This window comes from Eubalaena glacialis, chromosome 17 (genome assembly GCF_028564815.1).
Source record: "Eubalaena glacialis isolate mEubGla1 chromosome 17, mEubGla1.1.hap2.+ XY, whole genome shotgun sequence".
NCBI lineage: Eukaryota > Metazoa > Chordata > Mammalia > Artiodactyla > Balaenidae > Eubalaena > Eubalaena glacialis.
In genome coordinates this window covers 70,323,252-70,342,244 of record NC_083732.1, presented here as the reverse complement: position 1 = coordinate 70,342,244, position 18,993 = coordinate 70,323,252, and the positions used below count along the sequence as shown (strand labels likewise).

Sequence of the window (18,993 nt, the reverse complement as noted above, 5' to 3'; positions counted from 1 at the left end):
GGGGTTAGCAGATGAAGTTATTATATACATAATGGATAAACAACAAGGTCCTACTGTATAGCACTGGGATGATAAACCATAATGGATAAGAATATTTAAAAAAAGAATGTATATATAGTATATATATATGTATAACTGAATCATTTTGCTGTATAGCAGAAATTAACACATTGTAAATCAATTCTACTTCAATAAAAAAACAAAAAAAAGAAAATATTTAAGATATGCATTTGCTGTGTGGGAGTGAATATAGATCTTCATGTTCCTGACCTATGTTGGTTCTATAATCTAAATCTAGATGCATGCACTTTCTGTCTCCAGTAATAATAATATATTACATTTACATAGTAGTAACATTTCATAAAACACTGAGATATAAATTCTCAGTTACTCCTCAGTTGAGTCCCTGAAAATATGCCTGTAAATTAAGAGTGCACAAATCCAATTTCATTGGAATTCACTATAGGGGTTTGAGAGTTAAAGAATTCTAAAGTACTTTCTCTGTGTAGCAAAAATATTTCTGCACAGTAAATAATCACCATCAAAGTTATCAATATTTTTCATTTTTATTAAGGGTTTGTTTAACTGGGGCACATGTGTGTTGAAGACTTTTGATCTTTTTTCCTTCATCTAGGTGTCCAAGTTTGTTTCAAAATAAACAGTGTGAAATGAAAGAAACTAGCAAAGGGAAAATTATCTACAGATAATCCAAAGTAAATATTATTATTATTTTACCTTGCATAGCTTATAAGTGTGTGCACAAGATTAAACTGTAACTCATTCCAAATTAGCAGGAATAATTTAGCAAGAAGCTTAATGTGTTTCTTGGTAAGAGTAGAAACAAAAACCAAAACAAAACTCTCACTCTGGGAAGTTTTTATGGGTTTCATTTTAGGGACTAAGTTAAAATATGAGGGCAATAACAGGGAAAATAAAACATCCAAATTATATCTTTAGTTACCACGGCTAAGCACAATTTTAATTTTTTTGAACTTTCCAATCATGGATTATTTGAAATCTATGATCCGAGTGAATTTATAATTCAACCTATTTTGTTCAAGTGTCCATTAATTTTCCAAAAGTACTCCCAGACCAATTTCATGGACCTTCTGGTTATTCACAGTGGACGTGGTTATTGCCCATTGTGTTATCATTGTGTTCTACGATGATTCATCCATCAGCTTGAAATTAAGTACTTTCCTGAGAGAGACTCTTGAGCTCAAACCATTGTTTATGTATTGATATCATACAGATACAAATAATTTGCCACCAAAGGCTTTATAAGTAAGGAAAAGGAAGAAAGGATAATAATGCTATTCTTGAGCAATAATGTATTTGGAGATTTCTTTCCTAGAGTGTCACAAATATAATGCAGCAGAGGGAAAGAAATACAACTAATGAAGCTAAATAAAGCATATTTCATAACTAAAAGGAAAAATTTCTTTTGGATACAAACCAGAGTTATTGGGTCTGATGGGAAGTGTGCCTAGGAAACAATTTTCAGGTTCTAGAGTGAAAGGAATGGTATGGTGTAAATAAAGAAAACATGGGAAGGCCATGATTAAGAGTGTACCCAAGTCTTCCAAAAACACTAATTCAAAAAGATACATGCACCACAATGTTGAGAGTAGCACCACCTACAATAGCCAAGATATGGAAACAACCTAAGCGTCCATCAACAAATGAATGGATAAATAAAATGTGGTACATGTACACAATGGAATATTACTCAGCCATAAAAAAAGAATGAAACCTTGCCATTTGTGACAACTTGGATGGACTTGAAGGGCATTATGCTAAGTGAAATAAGTCAGACAGAGAAAGACAAATACTGTATGATATCACTTATATGTGGAATCTAAAAAATACAACAAACTAGTGAATAAAACAAAAAAGAAGCAGACTCACAGATACAGAGAACAAACTGGTAGTTACCAGTGGGGAGAGGTGGGGAGGTGGGGAGTTAGAGGCACAAACTATTGGGTGTAAGATAGGCTCAAGGATATATTATACAAAATGGGGAATATAGCCAGTATTTTGTAATAGCTGTAAATGGAAACTAACCTTTAAAAACTATATAAAATTTTTTTAATTTTAAAAAACAGAAACTTGATTTCTTAATAAAAAAGAGTCTACCCAGGTTTTCAATAGAGAAAAACAAATATAGGTGAAACAACTTAAAACTCAACACATAAAAATCTAAATCCCACAGGGAGACACTCATGATTAAGAATACATTAGAGGGCTTCCCTGGTGGCGCAGTGGTTGAGAATCTGCCTGCCAATGCAGGGGACACGGGTTTGAGCCCTGGTCTGGGAAGATCCCACATGCCGCGGAGCGACTAGGTCCGCGAGCCACAATTACTGAGCCTGCGCGTCTGGAGCCTGTGCTCCGCAACAAGAGAGGCCGCGATAGTGAGAGGCCCGCGCACCGCGATGAAGAATGGCCCCTACTTGCCGCAACTAGAGAAAGCCCTCGCACAGAAATGAAGACCCAACACAGCCATAAATTAATTAATTAATTAATTAAATTTAAAAAAAAAAGAATACGTTAGAAATGACTATAAATCTGCTCAAAGAGAGTCAATGTCAGTGAAAAAATACAACTATTTGTTAATGGGCGGCATTTCATTAGGAACACTTCAACTGCATAAAGAAGACCTTTGAGTTACGCTTCATTTAAAAACTTTTAATCAGATTCCCAAGGGCAAAAAAGTTATATATGTGTATATATATAGAGAGAGAATTTTATATATTGGACTTCCCTGGTGCTGCAGTGGTTAAGAATCCGCCTGCCAATGCAGGGGAAATGGGTGCGATCCCTGGTCCGGGAAGACCCCACATGCCATGGAGCAACTAAGCCCAAATGCCACAACTACTTAGCCTGCGCTCTAGAGCCCACAAGCCACAACTACTAAGCCCGCATGCCTAGAGCCCGTGCTCCACAACAAGAGAAGCCACCGCAATGAGAAGCCCTGTGCACTGCAACGAAGAGTAGCCCCTGCTCACTGCAACTAGAGAAAGCCCACGCGCAGCAACGAAGATGCAACACAACCAAAATAAATAAATAAATAAAAGAAGTTTACATATTAAAAATTTACATATCAAAAGTATACACACACTCACACACACACACATATACCCACACACACAGACAAGTGTATAATGGACTACTTATGGCCCAATTTTTGTGCTCTAACAAGTTGTCAAGGCAACAGAAGCAAAGCGGTAAAGAAGGTTTAGATGCTTTATCAATTTAGCAGGTTGTATGTGGAGCACGTTTCGGAGACAGAACGTCATCAGAAAACCAGTTGTTAAGTTTGGATCAAGCAAAAACATTAGTTTCCAGAGAAATGAAGAAATGAGCAGTAAAGCTTGCATTAATCTCGGGAAATAGTCTCGTTAGCCTGGTTAGTCAGGAAACTTGTGGAGTTGCTAGTCAGCTGTATTTATACAGACCGTTCCTACCACTTCTTCGGCAGGGTCCCCTTGAACAGTCAGGTAGGTCACCCTGAACTGCTGCACACTGCTGTCTGAAATGTCCCATTCTACCCGCAGGCTAGAAGTGGTTTCATCATCTACAACCAGGTTTCTGACTCCTGTGCGGAAAACTGGAATAAACACAACCAAGTATTTAAGGAACTTTTCATCCATCATATTTCAAAATGAGCTACAGAGATGATTTGTGGACATGACAACAAGTATCATTTAACGTATCTCTACCATGTAGACCCAGGGGAAGCGAGAACAACTCAGCTGTAGTTAATAGAGAGCCATGATACCTACTGGTAGCAAACAAAAATGGGCTTAAGAGATGCTTTCAAGGTGAGATCAGGGATCCCTCAAACCACAAGCTCTGTATATACACTAGGAAGGGGAACTGGGGAGCAGCCCTTGGACTAGGAAACCAGAAGGGGAGCCCAAAGAGGGGCACGACTGTGAGAACGTCACATTAGGGCTGAGCTGGAAGTGGGCGTGAGGGACCAAATGTGGTCAACCTTGGCGTGCAATCCAGCATCCAACACACGTCCCATCACCTGCTCCCCCATTTCTGTTTTAACACTTGTCACTCAAAGCACAAATCTCCCACCAGGGCTGCCTCTACCCACTCAGGCCACATGGATTTCATCCTTTCTCTGAGATCTGTCCACACTCCTTCACTCGTTTTCTCTGACACGTTCCTTTTCATCTCCCAAAGTGACTGCTCTCTCATTTGTCCCATTTTTTCTTCTCCCTCTTGTGCCAACTTCCTTTCATTCTGTCCATCTCCATGGACTCTTTCTTCTCTTCATTCATTTATTCATTCATTCAGCAAACGTTCATTGAGCTTTTCCTGTATGTCAGACTGGTTAGGCCTTTAAGACATACAATGATTTACACTCGACAAAAAGTGAAAGTGTCACAGAGGAGACAGGAGAGTGACATTTATCAGGCAAAACTTTACCTACTAGGCTGTAGGTACAGAATGCAACATCTCACCTTCAGGGTTAGGAGTTCTAGATGGCAGGAGGATATGGGGAAAGCATGAAACATATGGTTGAGGCCAGGAAGGGAAGCAGAACCCAGTCAGGAAGCATCTTGTATGTTATGATAAAGAGATGTGGGGTCATAAAGAAGGGCTCAGTAAAGGTTAACTGAAGAATGAATGAATCAGTGAACGCATGAATAAATGAATGGTATTGGAGATTCACTGAAAGGTTTTAGGTCAAGAAATAAATATCATCAAACTTGTTTTATCTAGCTGACTGTGACAACTAGTTGGGAGGTATATTATAACGGAGGGGAGAGTTAAGCTGAGAGAGAAAATAGCTGATGTAGGAAGACCAATACACCAGCCACGGCTCAGTTACCCACAGAAATGCATGGAAACTATGATATGAGTAATTCTCAACAGAGAGCAGTAGAGAAGGCACTGAGATCAAGAGTAGGGCAGAGACTCCTGGGGCTGGATACTAACGTCCTCTAAAAGATTAGATGGGAATTCCAAACAAAGATGGGGAAAATAGAGAGTACCACAGTGATATTGATTAGTAGACTAGAACACCAATTAGCATTTAGGGATAAGAAGAGGTTGAGAGCTCCGAGGGGAGTGAAATTTGAACTGGTATGCCCTGTTCCTAATCAATCATATAAATCAAATAAAACTGGGATAATATAACTTCTGTTTAAATCAAACTTTTCTTATGGGTAAACAGGCTTCTATTTGTCCTTACCTGATGTCACAGGCCTGGTAGGCGCTTCGGTCGTAGGCGGTTCTGTCCAAACACTGTCAACTAAAAAAATATTCCTCACTTTAAAATTCTGTAATGATGATAACTCTATACATTAGTGTATAGCATTTCATAGTTTTCAAAGAAAAGTTCACCTATATTATGTCACTTGTTTCTCCCAACAACCTTGACCATGGTTGCAAGAGAGAAGTGAGTTGTAAGGCAGACATTGTATCTATTCCACAGATAAGGAAACAAACCCAAAGAAGTTAGTTTCTAATCACAGATACCAGCCTTCATATAAACATTTGAATTACATCTATAAAATTGTGAAACCTCCCAGTTACTTTGAAATGGGGCATAACCATGGTGATGAAAGGAAATTAAACAGTGCTGTAGATCAAGTTGTAAAGGGGCTGCCAAATAGGACCAGCAAGGAAGGCAATAAGAAGTGCATCTGCTATTTCTCATATCCACCCTGGGCAACCAGTGGATGGAGCTGCTGTGTGGTGCTCCGCCTAGATGCCCTCTTCATCAGCATACTCATCCAGCAGCTTCTGGAGTACAGGCTGCCAATGGCTCAGAGCTCTGGGAATTGCTTTGCCTGGAGTTGCAGACTCTGTCAGGGGACGGCCTGCCGCCAATCACTGGGGATGCAGGGATAGAAAGGTCCAGCCCCTTTGACTCAACTTGGGACCACTCAGAAGGGTCATACCAGGTCCAGAATTTCTAATAGAATTAGCTGAGGGCTCTGTTTTAGCTTCTCCCTAGGTCCTATTTCCTTACAGATGTATCTCCCAACTACACTCTTCAATAAACCTTCTGGATGCAATTTTCTACTTCAGAATCTGGTTCCAGGGAACCCAATCAAAGACAATTTAATATGTGGTTAATACCTCATATTTAAAAAATGAAGGGATAAATGAATCAGCAAGTGAATTTTGTGGTTTCTTGGAACCAAGATCAACTTGGGAAATTCCAGAAACTCTTGGACATTTTTGCCCTACATTTATTTGTTTGCTCATTTATAACTTATTTCATCCATCCATCCATCCATCCATCCATCCATCCATCCATCCATTCCTCCATTCAACAAATATTCATTGCACAGTTAAAATATGCCAAGAACTGTGCTAAGTGTTGGGGACATAATGGTGAACAAGACAGATATGGTCCCTGACTTTAGGTGATGATAGAATAGGAGTCTAATAAGATGCTCCACATATTGCTTTCATTAAAGGTAAAGATGTATGAAGAGTTCTAGGGACAAAGCCTCTGTAGCCAGGAATAAGGCTGATGTGCAGGGAACCTGGTGGCGTGAAGAGTGTGTCAGAATAAATGGTCGGAGCTTGTGAAGTCCATCTTGGCCTGACCAAGACTTACGTGTGGTCCCAACGGCAGTCATCACCTCAGTCTCACTTCCACCATCCAGTACAGCCAACAGGGAAACTTCATATTCAGTGCCAGGTTCCAGGCCTTCAATAACATATGAGTCTTGGTCTTCTTTTAGGACAACCTGAAAAGTATTTGGTGCTTAGTAACTGGGTTTACTTGAATAACAGAGGAAAAAGTTAAGAAAAAATAATAAAAAGGAAAGATATTATCCCAAGTGTAAGCAAGAAGTGACTAAGCATAAACAACTCCAGGGCCGTTGAATTCAATTTTAAAGTCAAACCAGAGACTTTTTTCTTTTCAAATCTCTCAGCAAATAAACAATTAATATTGCAAAAGGGGCCTTTTTTGAAGTTTTTAAAAATTTCATTTATGACTATCAAAGAATCTGGAAATACATGACATATATAACTAAAGCCCTAGCAAAAATGCATTTTAATTTTACAAAAGTCATATGATTTGACATTTATAAAATTCCAGGTCATGGAAAATATTAATTACTTCTGGGATTCTCAATCTGTCTTAAAACAAAGACCAACTCAAATGCAGCAGTGGGCATTCACTTCCAGATAAAATGCCCTGGATTAATTTTCAGTCTCAGACAACTCACTTCTTCAGTCTTCCCACCGTAGACTGGAATCCACATCAACTTGTGTTGCCCTTCATCAACCGAGAGGGGATGCCAGGTCACTCTAAAACTATCTGTTGTCACCTCATCAATTTCCAAGTATTGCTGGGCTGGAACTTCCTCTGTAAGCCAAGGAGGGAGATTTTGTTAGGGAACTGAGGAGGTAAGAAAACCATAACTCAAGCAGCTCCCCGGGGCCACAGGTAGAGAAGACTCTCTGGCGAATCTCTTGTTTTTGGAAAGCACATGGAAGCAGGGAAAGCAACGCCAATTAGTCCAGTGTGGGCTTATGTTTCTGTTTCCAGCATTTACCCACAGTATAAGTTAGGAAGACCAGGGACACAGCAGATTTTTACAGTTTTCCAGTAATTTCCAGAACTCTTAGATTCTCTATTTGGCTCTTTTCATTAACTATAAAAAATAAGAGTGCCATATTCATTATTTTACAAAGATACTATTTTCCAAGTATTTTGAAGAAGTTAACAAAATGATGCCCTAGAGGCCTGAGAAATGTCACTTTTAGCTTTATTCACTTTTGTGCCTAAATCACTCTCTAGTAATAAGTTAAATCCTAGAGAAGAACGTTCATCCTTTTAATCTTGTACATGTGGCTGCCATCAGAAGTGAAGTATAATTTATCAGACATCCATTATTTCACTGCTTACACACTTCTGGGATGTACGACAGAGACCATAACATCTAATTACACCCAAAATGAATTGTCAGTCATTGATTTTTATTATATGAAATCAGAGATTTTAAAACTCTTTGACAGGATACCATGAGAATTCCAACTACAGTTAGCCCTTGTGAGATTTTGCAAAATTACTGAACTGTTTTCTGTGAACATTATTTCTCAGTCCAGCTTATTTCTCATCTCTCTCCAAATTACCTTCTCATCTCCTCAATACAGCACTAAATTTGTTTCCAAGTGCAATTCATGATTGGTCCAGAAAGCAAACAACAGAATTTTTCCACCAGGAGGCAGAAAGAAGTTATATTTATTGACTACAGGGTATATATATATAAAAGAAAAAAAATGCATTCATGCTTTATTTTTTATTTTAGTATTTAAAATATCCCATATTGTTGTATTAATATTGCAAGCTGCATGAAAATACATTATTGGCTATAGATTGATGTATTAGGTTAAATGGTATGAAACCATCATTTTTTGTAGGTCAAAAACTGTTGGAGAGCTGTAATTTTGGAAGTTCAACTTAATATACACATATCAATGGAAGAAATGTGAACATTTTATGTCGCTGGAACAAAAGAAACAGTGTGAGGTCAGGAAGAGAACAATGCACACTTTTATTTAACTGAGACCTTTGAACTTAGATGGTCCTGTCCCTCTTTCCCTTGCTTTGATAGAAAATAATTAGCCAGTAGGCATTCTACTCACCTAATTGTTCATTGGGTAATAATACTATAACGTAAACAAATATTAAAATGCAATCTCTTCAAAATCACAATTGAAGAAGCTGCTCCAGCTCCTGGTTTCCATACAGTTACTCTTGGAAACTTTTCAAACCATAATAAGGCTTACCTGTGGTAAAAATTCCAGTCAGAGGCTCTGACTGTCCTTCATCATAGATGGAGAAAATGGCAACAGTATACTCGGTGAGGGGTGTCAAGCCCTTCAGAGGGAACGTAGTAATAGGATCAACCTCAACCTGCAAAAGAAAGAAGTCATAATAGCTATATCAGATACTCTCTAAATATAGGAAACAGAAGCCATTTTATTGTCTGCAGTTCACTGGGCTGGCAGCCGAGCTGTTAAGTACTGCAAAAGAGATACTAAATTATAAAACCATTTAGATATTCACATTTCTAATCTTACAACCTTATATAGAATACCTACCAGTTAATTCTCATGACATAGTTGCAACCAATATTATTTCCATTCATTAAAGATATAGAAAGTGAAGTACACAAAATTTGCAATGCTAATACAAATAAACGTAATGTTTACAGCCGGATTTGCTAGGAGTAGCCAGTCATGCACAATAACTTCTGTAGTAGTTAAATAGATGAGCAACCATTGAGGAGAAGGTGAGCACAGTTGCTGTTATTTTGGTTCTTCAATGAGTCAACCTTTTTTTTTTTTAACATCTTTATTGGAGTATAATTGCTTTACAATGGTGTGTTAGTTTCTGCTTTATAACAAAGTGAATCAGCTATACATATACATATATTCCCATATCTCCTCCCTCTTGCATCTCCCTCCCAGAGTCAACATTTTTTAATTGGTAAGTTTCACATAAAAAGAGAAATCCCTGGTCAGACACACCAACTTTCTTTCCATGTCTTTCCCACCTCAGGGCCTTTGCACATGCAATTCATTCTGTCTGAGACCCTATTTCCTTGGCTCTTTTCAAAATTAGGGCTTCACCATCTGTCAGGACTGTGCTTATATTTCACCTCCTCATGGGGGTGTTCATTTTTCTACGTATCTCAGTAGGGTGATTCTCTAACATTGCCCTTGTTTGTTTTCTCCCTAGCACCCACCCCAGCCTGAAATTATTTTGTTTCCTAGTAGAAGATGTTTATTATTTCCTGCATAGAGTGTAAGCCCCTTGAGGTCAGGACCTTGTTTAGTTTCTTTGCTACTGTATGTTGAATTATATATATTTTTTGAGTGAATAGAATACATAAATGAAAACTGAGATGGAAGCACCAAAGATCCATTTTACAAGAGATTAAAAAAAAAGGGGGGGGGTGCTCATCTGAGCAAAGAGTTAATCCAGAAACCATAGACATCTTGAAGGAATTGACCTCAGGTCAAAAAAAAGATTGCCAGCCCTGGGGGAAGGAGTTTCCCTTTTCACGTTTTTGGAACTCTGAGCCACTCTGCTAGAGAGGACCAGCCAACCCCAGCCTTTTCAGCCACCCCAGACATGGATTGAAGTCATCTCGGAAGTTCCAGCCCAGTCAAGTTCCCAGATGAATGTAAGGGTCACCTTAGCTGACACCACATGGAGCAGAGACAAGCTGACCCTGCTGAGCCTGCCCAAGTTACATAATCATGGGTTGTTATTTTAAGCCAGGGTGTTGGTTACATAGCAATAGTTAATTGAAAATATGTATTATCTTCTTCTGAATCTAGGCCTGATAATATTATGGGTAATTCTTAGCATTTAATATTTACTCTGGTCTGGGTATTATCTCATGCTTTACATGCATTAGTTGTACTTACATCCTTACCACAACATTGTAAGGTAGCTCATTATTACCCCTAAGTGGAAGATGGGAAAAATGAGTCTCCGAAAAGTTAAGGAACTTGCCCAAGGGAAAGCCAGCTAGTTCCTAAAACTTAATCACAAGTGTTTCACGCTCTAAATTCTCTGTTTGTAAATACTATTTACAGTATGGCTCCATTATTTAAACTCACAGAAAAGACAAATACTTAAAATATGAGTTCAAGATGTTCTTCTAAACTATATTTCCTATTGCTTTCTGTTGTTTTGAATCGTAATGGCTAAGATTTACTGAGCACTTGTAATGTGTCAAGAACCTTACATTCATTGTTTTACTTAGCCTCCGTATCCCCGATCAAGCACTAGGTATTTATAATGACTGTTTTACAAATGAGGAAGCTGAGGCCCAAAGACCTTAACCAACTTCCCTGGAGACATAAAACTATTAACTGGAATGAATAGTTAGGCCTTGGTATACTTATATATAAGTGTATATTTATATATATATATATACATATATATACACACACATATATATGTGTAAAAGCATATGTATTTTGAACATTATATATTGAATATATATATTTATATATTTTTTTCAACAGATATATATATATATATCTGTTGAAAAGATCTAGTTTATTAAAAGCATTTTATTTGCTGCTGAACAGACCATATTTTATGCATTAATTATTGATCATTTTATTTCATCAAATGAAAACTTCTAGGTATCATTTATTTTTACTTGTTATCATATTATGTTTTAGGTTAAGTTCTGGAACCCATTTTATTGGTAGTACTTTTAAGATGTAAGAGAAGAATTTGGGAAAATGGTAACAAATGACTATGATTCATTGTTATGCAACGATTTTTGAGTAAAATTTTTCAAACTATCTAGCAAAAACTTCACCTCAGCCTATTCTAGGATGGATGAACAGAATCCTTGATGAGGAACGAGGGACTTGGGCTCTGCTCTGGGCTCTGTTGTTGAGTCACTGCTGTAGGGGACTGGACTTGTCTCTCAGAGTCTAAAAACTGTGGCCTTTCATTTATAAAACTCAAATGGCAGCACTTTAGTTCTCCATCATGTTTGCACATTTCCCCAAATCTTTTCACAGTACATGCTATCTGAGATGACTTCTTTCTGCAGTTTGATAGGTCAGGCTTTGGCAACATTTTTTTCTATAAAATTTGCACAAGGTGCTCTCTGTAGAAACCTCAGAGGCTGTCTCAGGATTAGCACTCAATGTGTGTTAGCTGCCATCATCATCACCATCACCATCACCATCACCATCATCACCATCATCACCATCATCATCGTCACCATCATCACCTCCATCATCATTATCATCACCATCGCCATCACCATCACCATCACCATCATCCTCATCACCATCACCATCACCATCATCATCACCACCACATCACCATCACCATCATCACCATAATCCTCATCACCATCACCATCATCACCATAATCATCATCACTATCATCATTACCACCATCATCATCATCACCACCATCATCATCACCACCATCATCATCACCACCACCATCATCATCACCACCACCATCATCATCACCATCACCATCATCATCATAATCATCACCATCACCATCATCAGTAGCAGCAGCATTTGTTTAAGTGCTCTGTTTTATTTTTCTTTTTTGGTCTCCAAAAGTTAGGGAGAGGGGTCATGCAGAAAAGACACAGAGGAGGAAGAGGAAGTGAAGGAGGGAAGATGGGAGGAAGTGAAGCAGAGAAATAGGAATTGAGTTGAAAACAAAGATTTTACAATCAATTACATGTTATGTAGTATGTAGATTTTAGTTGGGACATTTTGAAATTCATTCCAGAATATTTTGGGAATTTCCTAAAAATCTAATTGTAGCATTATCTTTAAATAAAAGCTTAAATTAATAGAAGTAAAGCAAAATATGGTAGGAATAGTCACCCTTAAAAATCATATATTCCAAAACTAGGTAAAGTAATATTTGACTTATATAAGACACTTATCCAGCAACCTTTAGTCTCAATTGCATGGTTAACAATTAAGAATTAAGAACACACACACCAGCCAAAATGGAAATGTTACAAAATCTACACATTGTTTATGCATTTTACTCAAATAAAATGTTCTCAGATTTTTATTCGTGGTCTATTTACTCATATTTTAAATTCAGTTTTATCAAACATAGTTTTCTAATTTCCCAGCACAATACAAATTAGAAATAGCAAGTGCCAAAGGCACTCCCAAGATTGAAAAACACTGCAAGAAAGCACATGTATTTCTCAACAAATATATTATTAGTCTGGGGTCATTATTTATAAAGGCAAATAACGTAAAATGCCATGAGAGGCCAGAACAGCTATAATTTTTTTTAACTGGATGTTAACTAGACCTATTATGATCATTTCACAATGAATACAAATATTAACTCATGTTGTATACCTGAAACTAATATAATGTTATATGTCAATTACACTTCAATAAAAATATATAAATATATTTATATAATATAACTCATATTTACATATATATGAGAGTTTATTTTTGTTTCATGAAAAATTATCACCAAATAAGAATATTTTGCAGTGAAAAAACATGCTAGTGAATACGGTTGTTATGTTATTTTAATTGTTCAATGAGTCAACATTTTAAAATTGGCAAGTTTCACATAGAAATAAAAATCCTTGGTCACAGAGTCAAGGGGAACAAGACCTGGCAGCCCCTGGCTAGATTTCTGTGCAGCAACCGTCTTCAGGAGCTGACACCGGCTGCTTCTTGGATGAACATGTACAAACTCCCCGGCAGGGTAGTCCCCACTACACCCAGCATCCGTGTCACTGTAACCCATTGTCCGTTGTCATTTATTGTTGTCTTTCAGTAGAGAATTTCTTCTACATGCATGTCCCCAAAATGGGAATATGAAATATAACCTAAGGTAGCTTCATATTTCAAGAAAAACAGGTGAGACTGTATTTCTTGGCAGGTGTGACAATTTCTGCACTCATTTACACATTATCTGCATAACCTTCCTACACAGCTGAATTTGCAACCCTTGGGAAAGTAGTTTATTTATCGATGATAACAAAGAGACACTGATAGCTCGGTGCTTTTGACTTCCTTCTTTTTCTACTCCAGGATCTCATCTTCAAAAGCAAAGCAGCTAGTCTAAAGATTCCAGCTTCGTCAGAATTATTTGCCCTCAGGATTTTTGAAGATTTAATGAAAGATGTTGAACAGTATTTCTGTACTGTTAGCAAATGTGCAGTTATTGCCCATTCATTACCTAGTGTCCCGTATGATGGCACATTCCGCAAAATATTGCTTGGATTTACTTGTAGGAAATAGTTTGTCTCTGCATATGAAAATATTTGCTTTATTTGGTCAGAAAATAGAAATCATGTAATCCAACATATTTCCCTTGTTGTCTTAGCTTCTTGGACCAAGATAAGGGAAAATAAAATAAAAATAACTTTGCTATCTAGCCTGCTAAAATGTATTTCCAAGGAAAGAATTTCTGAAGAGTATTCGTCACTGAGTGCAAAATACTGTATCTTCATGGGTTTCAATAAATTCTATTATTTGAAAGTATCTTCCTACACAAAACCTGAATGATTCAGTTTTCAATGTAAGCTCATTGAACTAGGGTCTTTCAGATGCCGGTTTACTAAAAAGCAGAGGGATAACCTGAAAAACACTGATATTTCTAGTTTACTACTTGTGTGAAGATACATACTTCCTCATCCCTATTCGCTGGGGCAGATTGTATTTTCCAAAGATGGCTGTGTCAATATCTATCTCCCATCCCACTTGCCTCCCACCATAGGCTGGCACTGTGCTTCTCCCCATCTTGAATCCATGCAGGGACCTGTGGTATCTCCTACCTATGGAGTGTGGTGGAGGTGATATTTCTGTGACTTTTGATGCTAGGTAACAAAAGGTGACACAGCTTTCACCCAGCACTCTCTCTGTCTCTCTTGATACATGTCTGGGGACTCCTGAGCCAGCAGGTAAAAAGTCCAGCTCCCCTAAAGCTGTCAGGCTGAAGGGATCACGTGAAGAATCTACTTAGAGATACAGAGAGCCGCTCCAACTCCCAGCTGGTCCAGTCTTTCCAGACCAGGTACCAGACATGAACATGGAAGCTGCTGTGATGACATCAGCTCCAGCCACTACCTGGCTACAGTCTCAAGAGTGACCCCAAGCCAGAACTACACACACAACTCCAATTCCTGACCCACAGAAACAGCAAGAGAAAATAAATAATTAGTATTGCTTTGAGCCACTGTGTTTTGGGATGATAGGTTACATAGCCATAAAAAACTAAGACCCAACCACCGGAAAAACGCACATCCTGTTCCACAGCTTACCTCATTGATTTCAGTCCCATCGGCGTTGTTATATACAATCCGATAACCACTGATCTTTCTTGAAGTTGGGTCCCAGGCTAACCGAGCACTGTTAGAGCCAACACTGGAGATCCTTAGGTTTCTGGGTGGACTTAAGGGCACTTTGCAGTAAACAAAATAAAAAATAAATAAAATTTTAAATAACATACATGTAAAAAAGACTCCCAAAACACAGCACCTCTGACTTCTGAACTACTTACATATGAAAAATTTCACCCAGATAATAACTGATAACAAAGAACATTAACACATCAACAAAGAAAAAAAGTTTTCCTTGTAGAGAATGAATAGCAGCAACCAATTACACATTCTTAGAAATAAATGAGGTTTAGGTAAATCTTCTGTGCCTTTCTTTTCTAATCAAAGCTATTATTATAGGCTGATACAAATAAAAAACCTAATGGATCAAAAACCAGGACACCTGAAATTAGATCTTAGCTATTGCATTCAACTATCATCGGATCCTGGCAAAGTCACTCTACTCCTCCGATCCACAGTTTCCCATATGTGAAATGGTTTCCCACCTGCCATCTCCACATGAGTATCTATTAGGCATTTCCACCTGAACAAGTCCAAACCTGAACCACTGACTCCTGCCACCTCTCCCAGTCTTCTCTCTCAGTCTCTTCCTCTGAACAAATGAAAACTCCATGCCTCCCATTGCTCAGGCCAAAAACCTTGGAGTCATCCAAGATTCAGGTTTCTGAACATGTGTCCCCTTCTCAGTGAAGCTTTCCATGATCACCTTATGTAAAATAATCCTTCCACCTCAATACTACCTAACTCCCTTCCCGGATTCATTTTCTTTTTTATTGAACATTTATTGGTCTCTTGTCTCTCTCTTCGAATATACTATAATCTCAGGAGATTGCAGAATTTGGTTTAATTTTATTCCCCTCTTTATCCCCAGTATTGCAAGTTCTCAATAAATATTTCTTGAATCAACGAGTAGGAGTCTTGCCCTGGATACATCTCACTGGCTTTGTGAGACTAGATAAAAATAAACACTTTGCTGTGGCTTTAAAAATATTTAAAGAGGTGTTAATATTTCTGCAGATTCCTGACTACCAATTCCAAAGCTTTTTGTACTTCTTGAAGGACCCCTTTCTGAGTCAACAGATAAAATTTGTCAATAATCTTTGAGGGCTTCATGAGCTTTTACAGGTTTACAGTAAAAAACAATTGTTAAGATTGACTGCAGGCTTTCTATGAGCCTGAGATGTAACACGTTATCTCATTAAATCCTTACTTTAGACAGCAAGGATAGAGTTACAATTAGCCCCATTATACAGATCATGAAACTGAGGTAACTTGGCCAAGGTCACAGTTAGTAGAAGCAGAAGAGCAGTTTGAATTTAACCCAGGCAATTGATCAATTGATTTGAGAGCCTGTGCTGATAGAACCAGCAGAATAACATCCTAGGAGATAAATCATGACAGTTGTCAGCTGTAGCCATAAGCATGATGTTTCCTCACCCCAAAAGCTAACCCTTTCATTAATTCAATATGTACCGATTATATGGTAATAAAGAACCTATAGGACTTGGTGACTCTCTATACTTAAAGGGCTAGAAAGAAAGTGTAGGAGAGAGAAAAGCAATGTGATTACTTTAAGTGCTGTGCACACTTAGCTCTAAATTCTTCTGGAGTTCAGTTACTCTTGGCAGTATAGTGGAACAATGTCTAGTTTCCTCAGTGCATAAAAGTGTCAGTCTCAGGAACAGGTAGCCAGGATATCATTTTTAGGACTTTTTAAAAAATCAACTACTAATGGGAAAGAGTCACGGACACTTTTTAAAACTACAAGTATCTGCTTTTTGGGAAGTTCAATTTAGGCCACTTTGCTCTTGCAAAGGACCAACATTAGTACGTAACTGAAGGTTTCACTAACTGAAAGAAATCTAAAGGGGATTTTTGCTTTTATAAAAAAAGGCGAAAGCAAAAATAGCATTCAGGCTTGGCTTTGCAGCAAACCATTATGGAGACAGCGTGCACCCCAGGCAGCAAGAGCGGCCCCGCCCAGCCCCTTCCCCTGGAAACTACACTCAGCATCTTAGCATCAAGCCGCCACAGCTTTGAACTCTGTCTGTGAGCATCTGTGCTTTATCTTGATTTATTTTGTGCATCCATTAGCAAGATGTGTCCTAAAATTAATTGCTTCTTTGCTTTATGTCATTCGGCTTGCGAAAGGTTTCATGGGGACACTACTTTCAAAGAGTGGATAATAAATGAGTTATCCTGAATAAACAAATGAGTATTCTGAGTGAAAAAGAGAGATGCGTGGTTCGGAAAAGTTTTCCTTCCAAATCTACAGAGTGCCAAAATTGACTTAAGTGATATATTAGATGCTTTCTGACTTATTTCTTTTCCCTTTCTTTCTTGGGCTCTCCCAGTTTTGTTGTTTGTTGTTTGTTGTTTTAATTACACCGGTCTTCCTCTGAAGAGCAAGACAACATAGCCTCGACTAACAAAGAATGGATGTGGGAGAAAATTTCCTTATCATTAAATTTCTTTGTATATTTCTCAAGTAGAATCTTCAAGACAAAAGCACAGTAGAAATCGTGCTATTCACCTCCTTCCAGGCTCAGAGTGATGTGAGAGACCCCATCTCCTTGCCCTTTATTATTCAAAACACAACGAATAGACCCCTATTTTTAATCGTTGGTGACAAAACATTGTTAGTTTGGCAGGGTAGCATTTTCTCTATATCATATTTTCAAATAGATAATTACAACTCTTAAAAATATTATGAACTCCCTACATTTACCCAAATTGGACTTGCCAATACAATTTTTACTCAATTTTTAAAAACTAATTATAATAATAATAGTCTGAGATCAGGAGGACATCAAAGATTTTCAGAAAAAGTGTGAATTTTGGTATGAGTGGGAGTAAAAAAAAATATTGAGTAACTATGTGTTAATAACTTTCATCTGTATTACTGTATTTAATCTTCTATCAACCACACGCTATCAGGTTATTGTTCCTCCTTTCACAGGCTCAATAATGCTCCATCACGTTCCCATTGTCACCCACCCAAAATATGACTTTAGCTGGGATTCACATCTTGGCTGCTCTGATTCCAAAGCCCATATTTTCCCCCCATATTCTGCTCTAGCATTTGGATTTAGACAAGGACACTGGTGGCATCATCTAGGGGATGCCACAGTTCAGTTCTAGAATCCATGTGACTCAATAACAACAAGACAAGAAGAAATACACTTCCTTCCCCTAAATAGACATTTTCTTACATTACAATTAGCTCTTAAGAGGTTGCAACCTAAACCAGTGTTTCTAATTCAGAATCCCCATATTTGTTTGGGCTTTTATTACAGCATTTCATCTGAGTGACTGAACCACTCACATGTTGTTTCTTGTCCTGTAACAGGGTCGCTGGCCTCTTCTCCAAACATAGCATAAACTGTGACTGTGTATTCCGTATTGGGCAACAACCCACTCAGCTCAATATCTGTGTGGGTCTCTCCAATTTTCATCTGAAAAGAACACACATTATCAGATCGTTTGCCAGTGTATGTTATTCACGCTGATCAGAGCGCAGCTGAATACAGGTGAGACTTTATGTAATAAGACTTTGCCTCCTCACAAACCCTTCATCAAACAGGTTTCAAGCCAGAATTTTTTTCATTGTCTCATGTTATTTTATATTAGAACCAGAAGCTATGAAACCATATAAAACTGAATGTACCGTGCGTGCTCTTTTAGGATAACGCTTTACATCTGGACAAGTGGCAGCTGCAGCCAGAATAACAGTGTCAAATATTTGGTCCCCAGAAGAGCGTGGGTGGAGATGAATCAGAAATGTTCTCTACGAAGAGAGTAAGTTCCAGGCAGCACGCTGAGAGTGGGATGCCAAGTGGGCATCATTCACCGCTTGGCTAATTCTCACCAGTCCTCTGACTGGATGCCCAGTTTTTGCTGCAAAATCTATGGAGTCAGACCAGTGTTGCCCCATTCAACAGAGGGGCTTGTCCACTTGGATTGCAAGTCCCTTCCAGGAGTCCAAAGAGATCAACCCACCTTGATGCCCAAATCGACAATTTGCTTCTTGATTTGGGGATGATTTTTCTGACCCTGGGGGTCAGTCAAACTAGCCAACATTATCAGTGTGTGACAACTGAGTGACAA

At 38.1% G+C, this 18,993-nt stretch overlaps 1 protein-coding gene across 4 annotated transcripts in view; it reads right to left on the bottom strand.

Annotated features, from left to right (window-relative positions):
• COL14A1 (collagen type XIV alpha 1 chain) overlaps positions 1-18,993 on the bottom strand; it is a 238,104-nt gene that overhangs the window by 135,528 nt on the left and 83,583 nt on the right. For 3 of the 4 annotated variants that reach the window (XM_061172169.1, XM_061172166.1, XM_061172168.1), the window contains exons 12-18: positions 18,212-18,341; positions 14,809-14,948; positions 8,779-8,905; positions 7,212-7,351; positions 6,593-6,725; positions 5,213-5,272; positions 3,459-3,610 (exon numbers count right to left, since the gene is read on the bottom strand). In XM_061172169.1, the coding sequence (XP_061028152.1) occupies positions 3,459-3,610; positions 5,213-5,272; positions 6,593-6,725; positions 7,212-7,351; positions 8,779-8,905; positions 14,809-14,948; positions 18,212-18,341 (882 nt within the window). The remainder of the gene's footprint in view (positions 1-3,458; positions 3,611-5,212; positions 5,273-6,592; positions 6,726-7,211; positions 7,352-8,778; positions 8,906-14,808; positions 14,949-18,211; positions 18,342-18,993) is intronic. The other variant, XM_061172167.1, reaches the window with a different exon arrangement.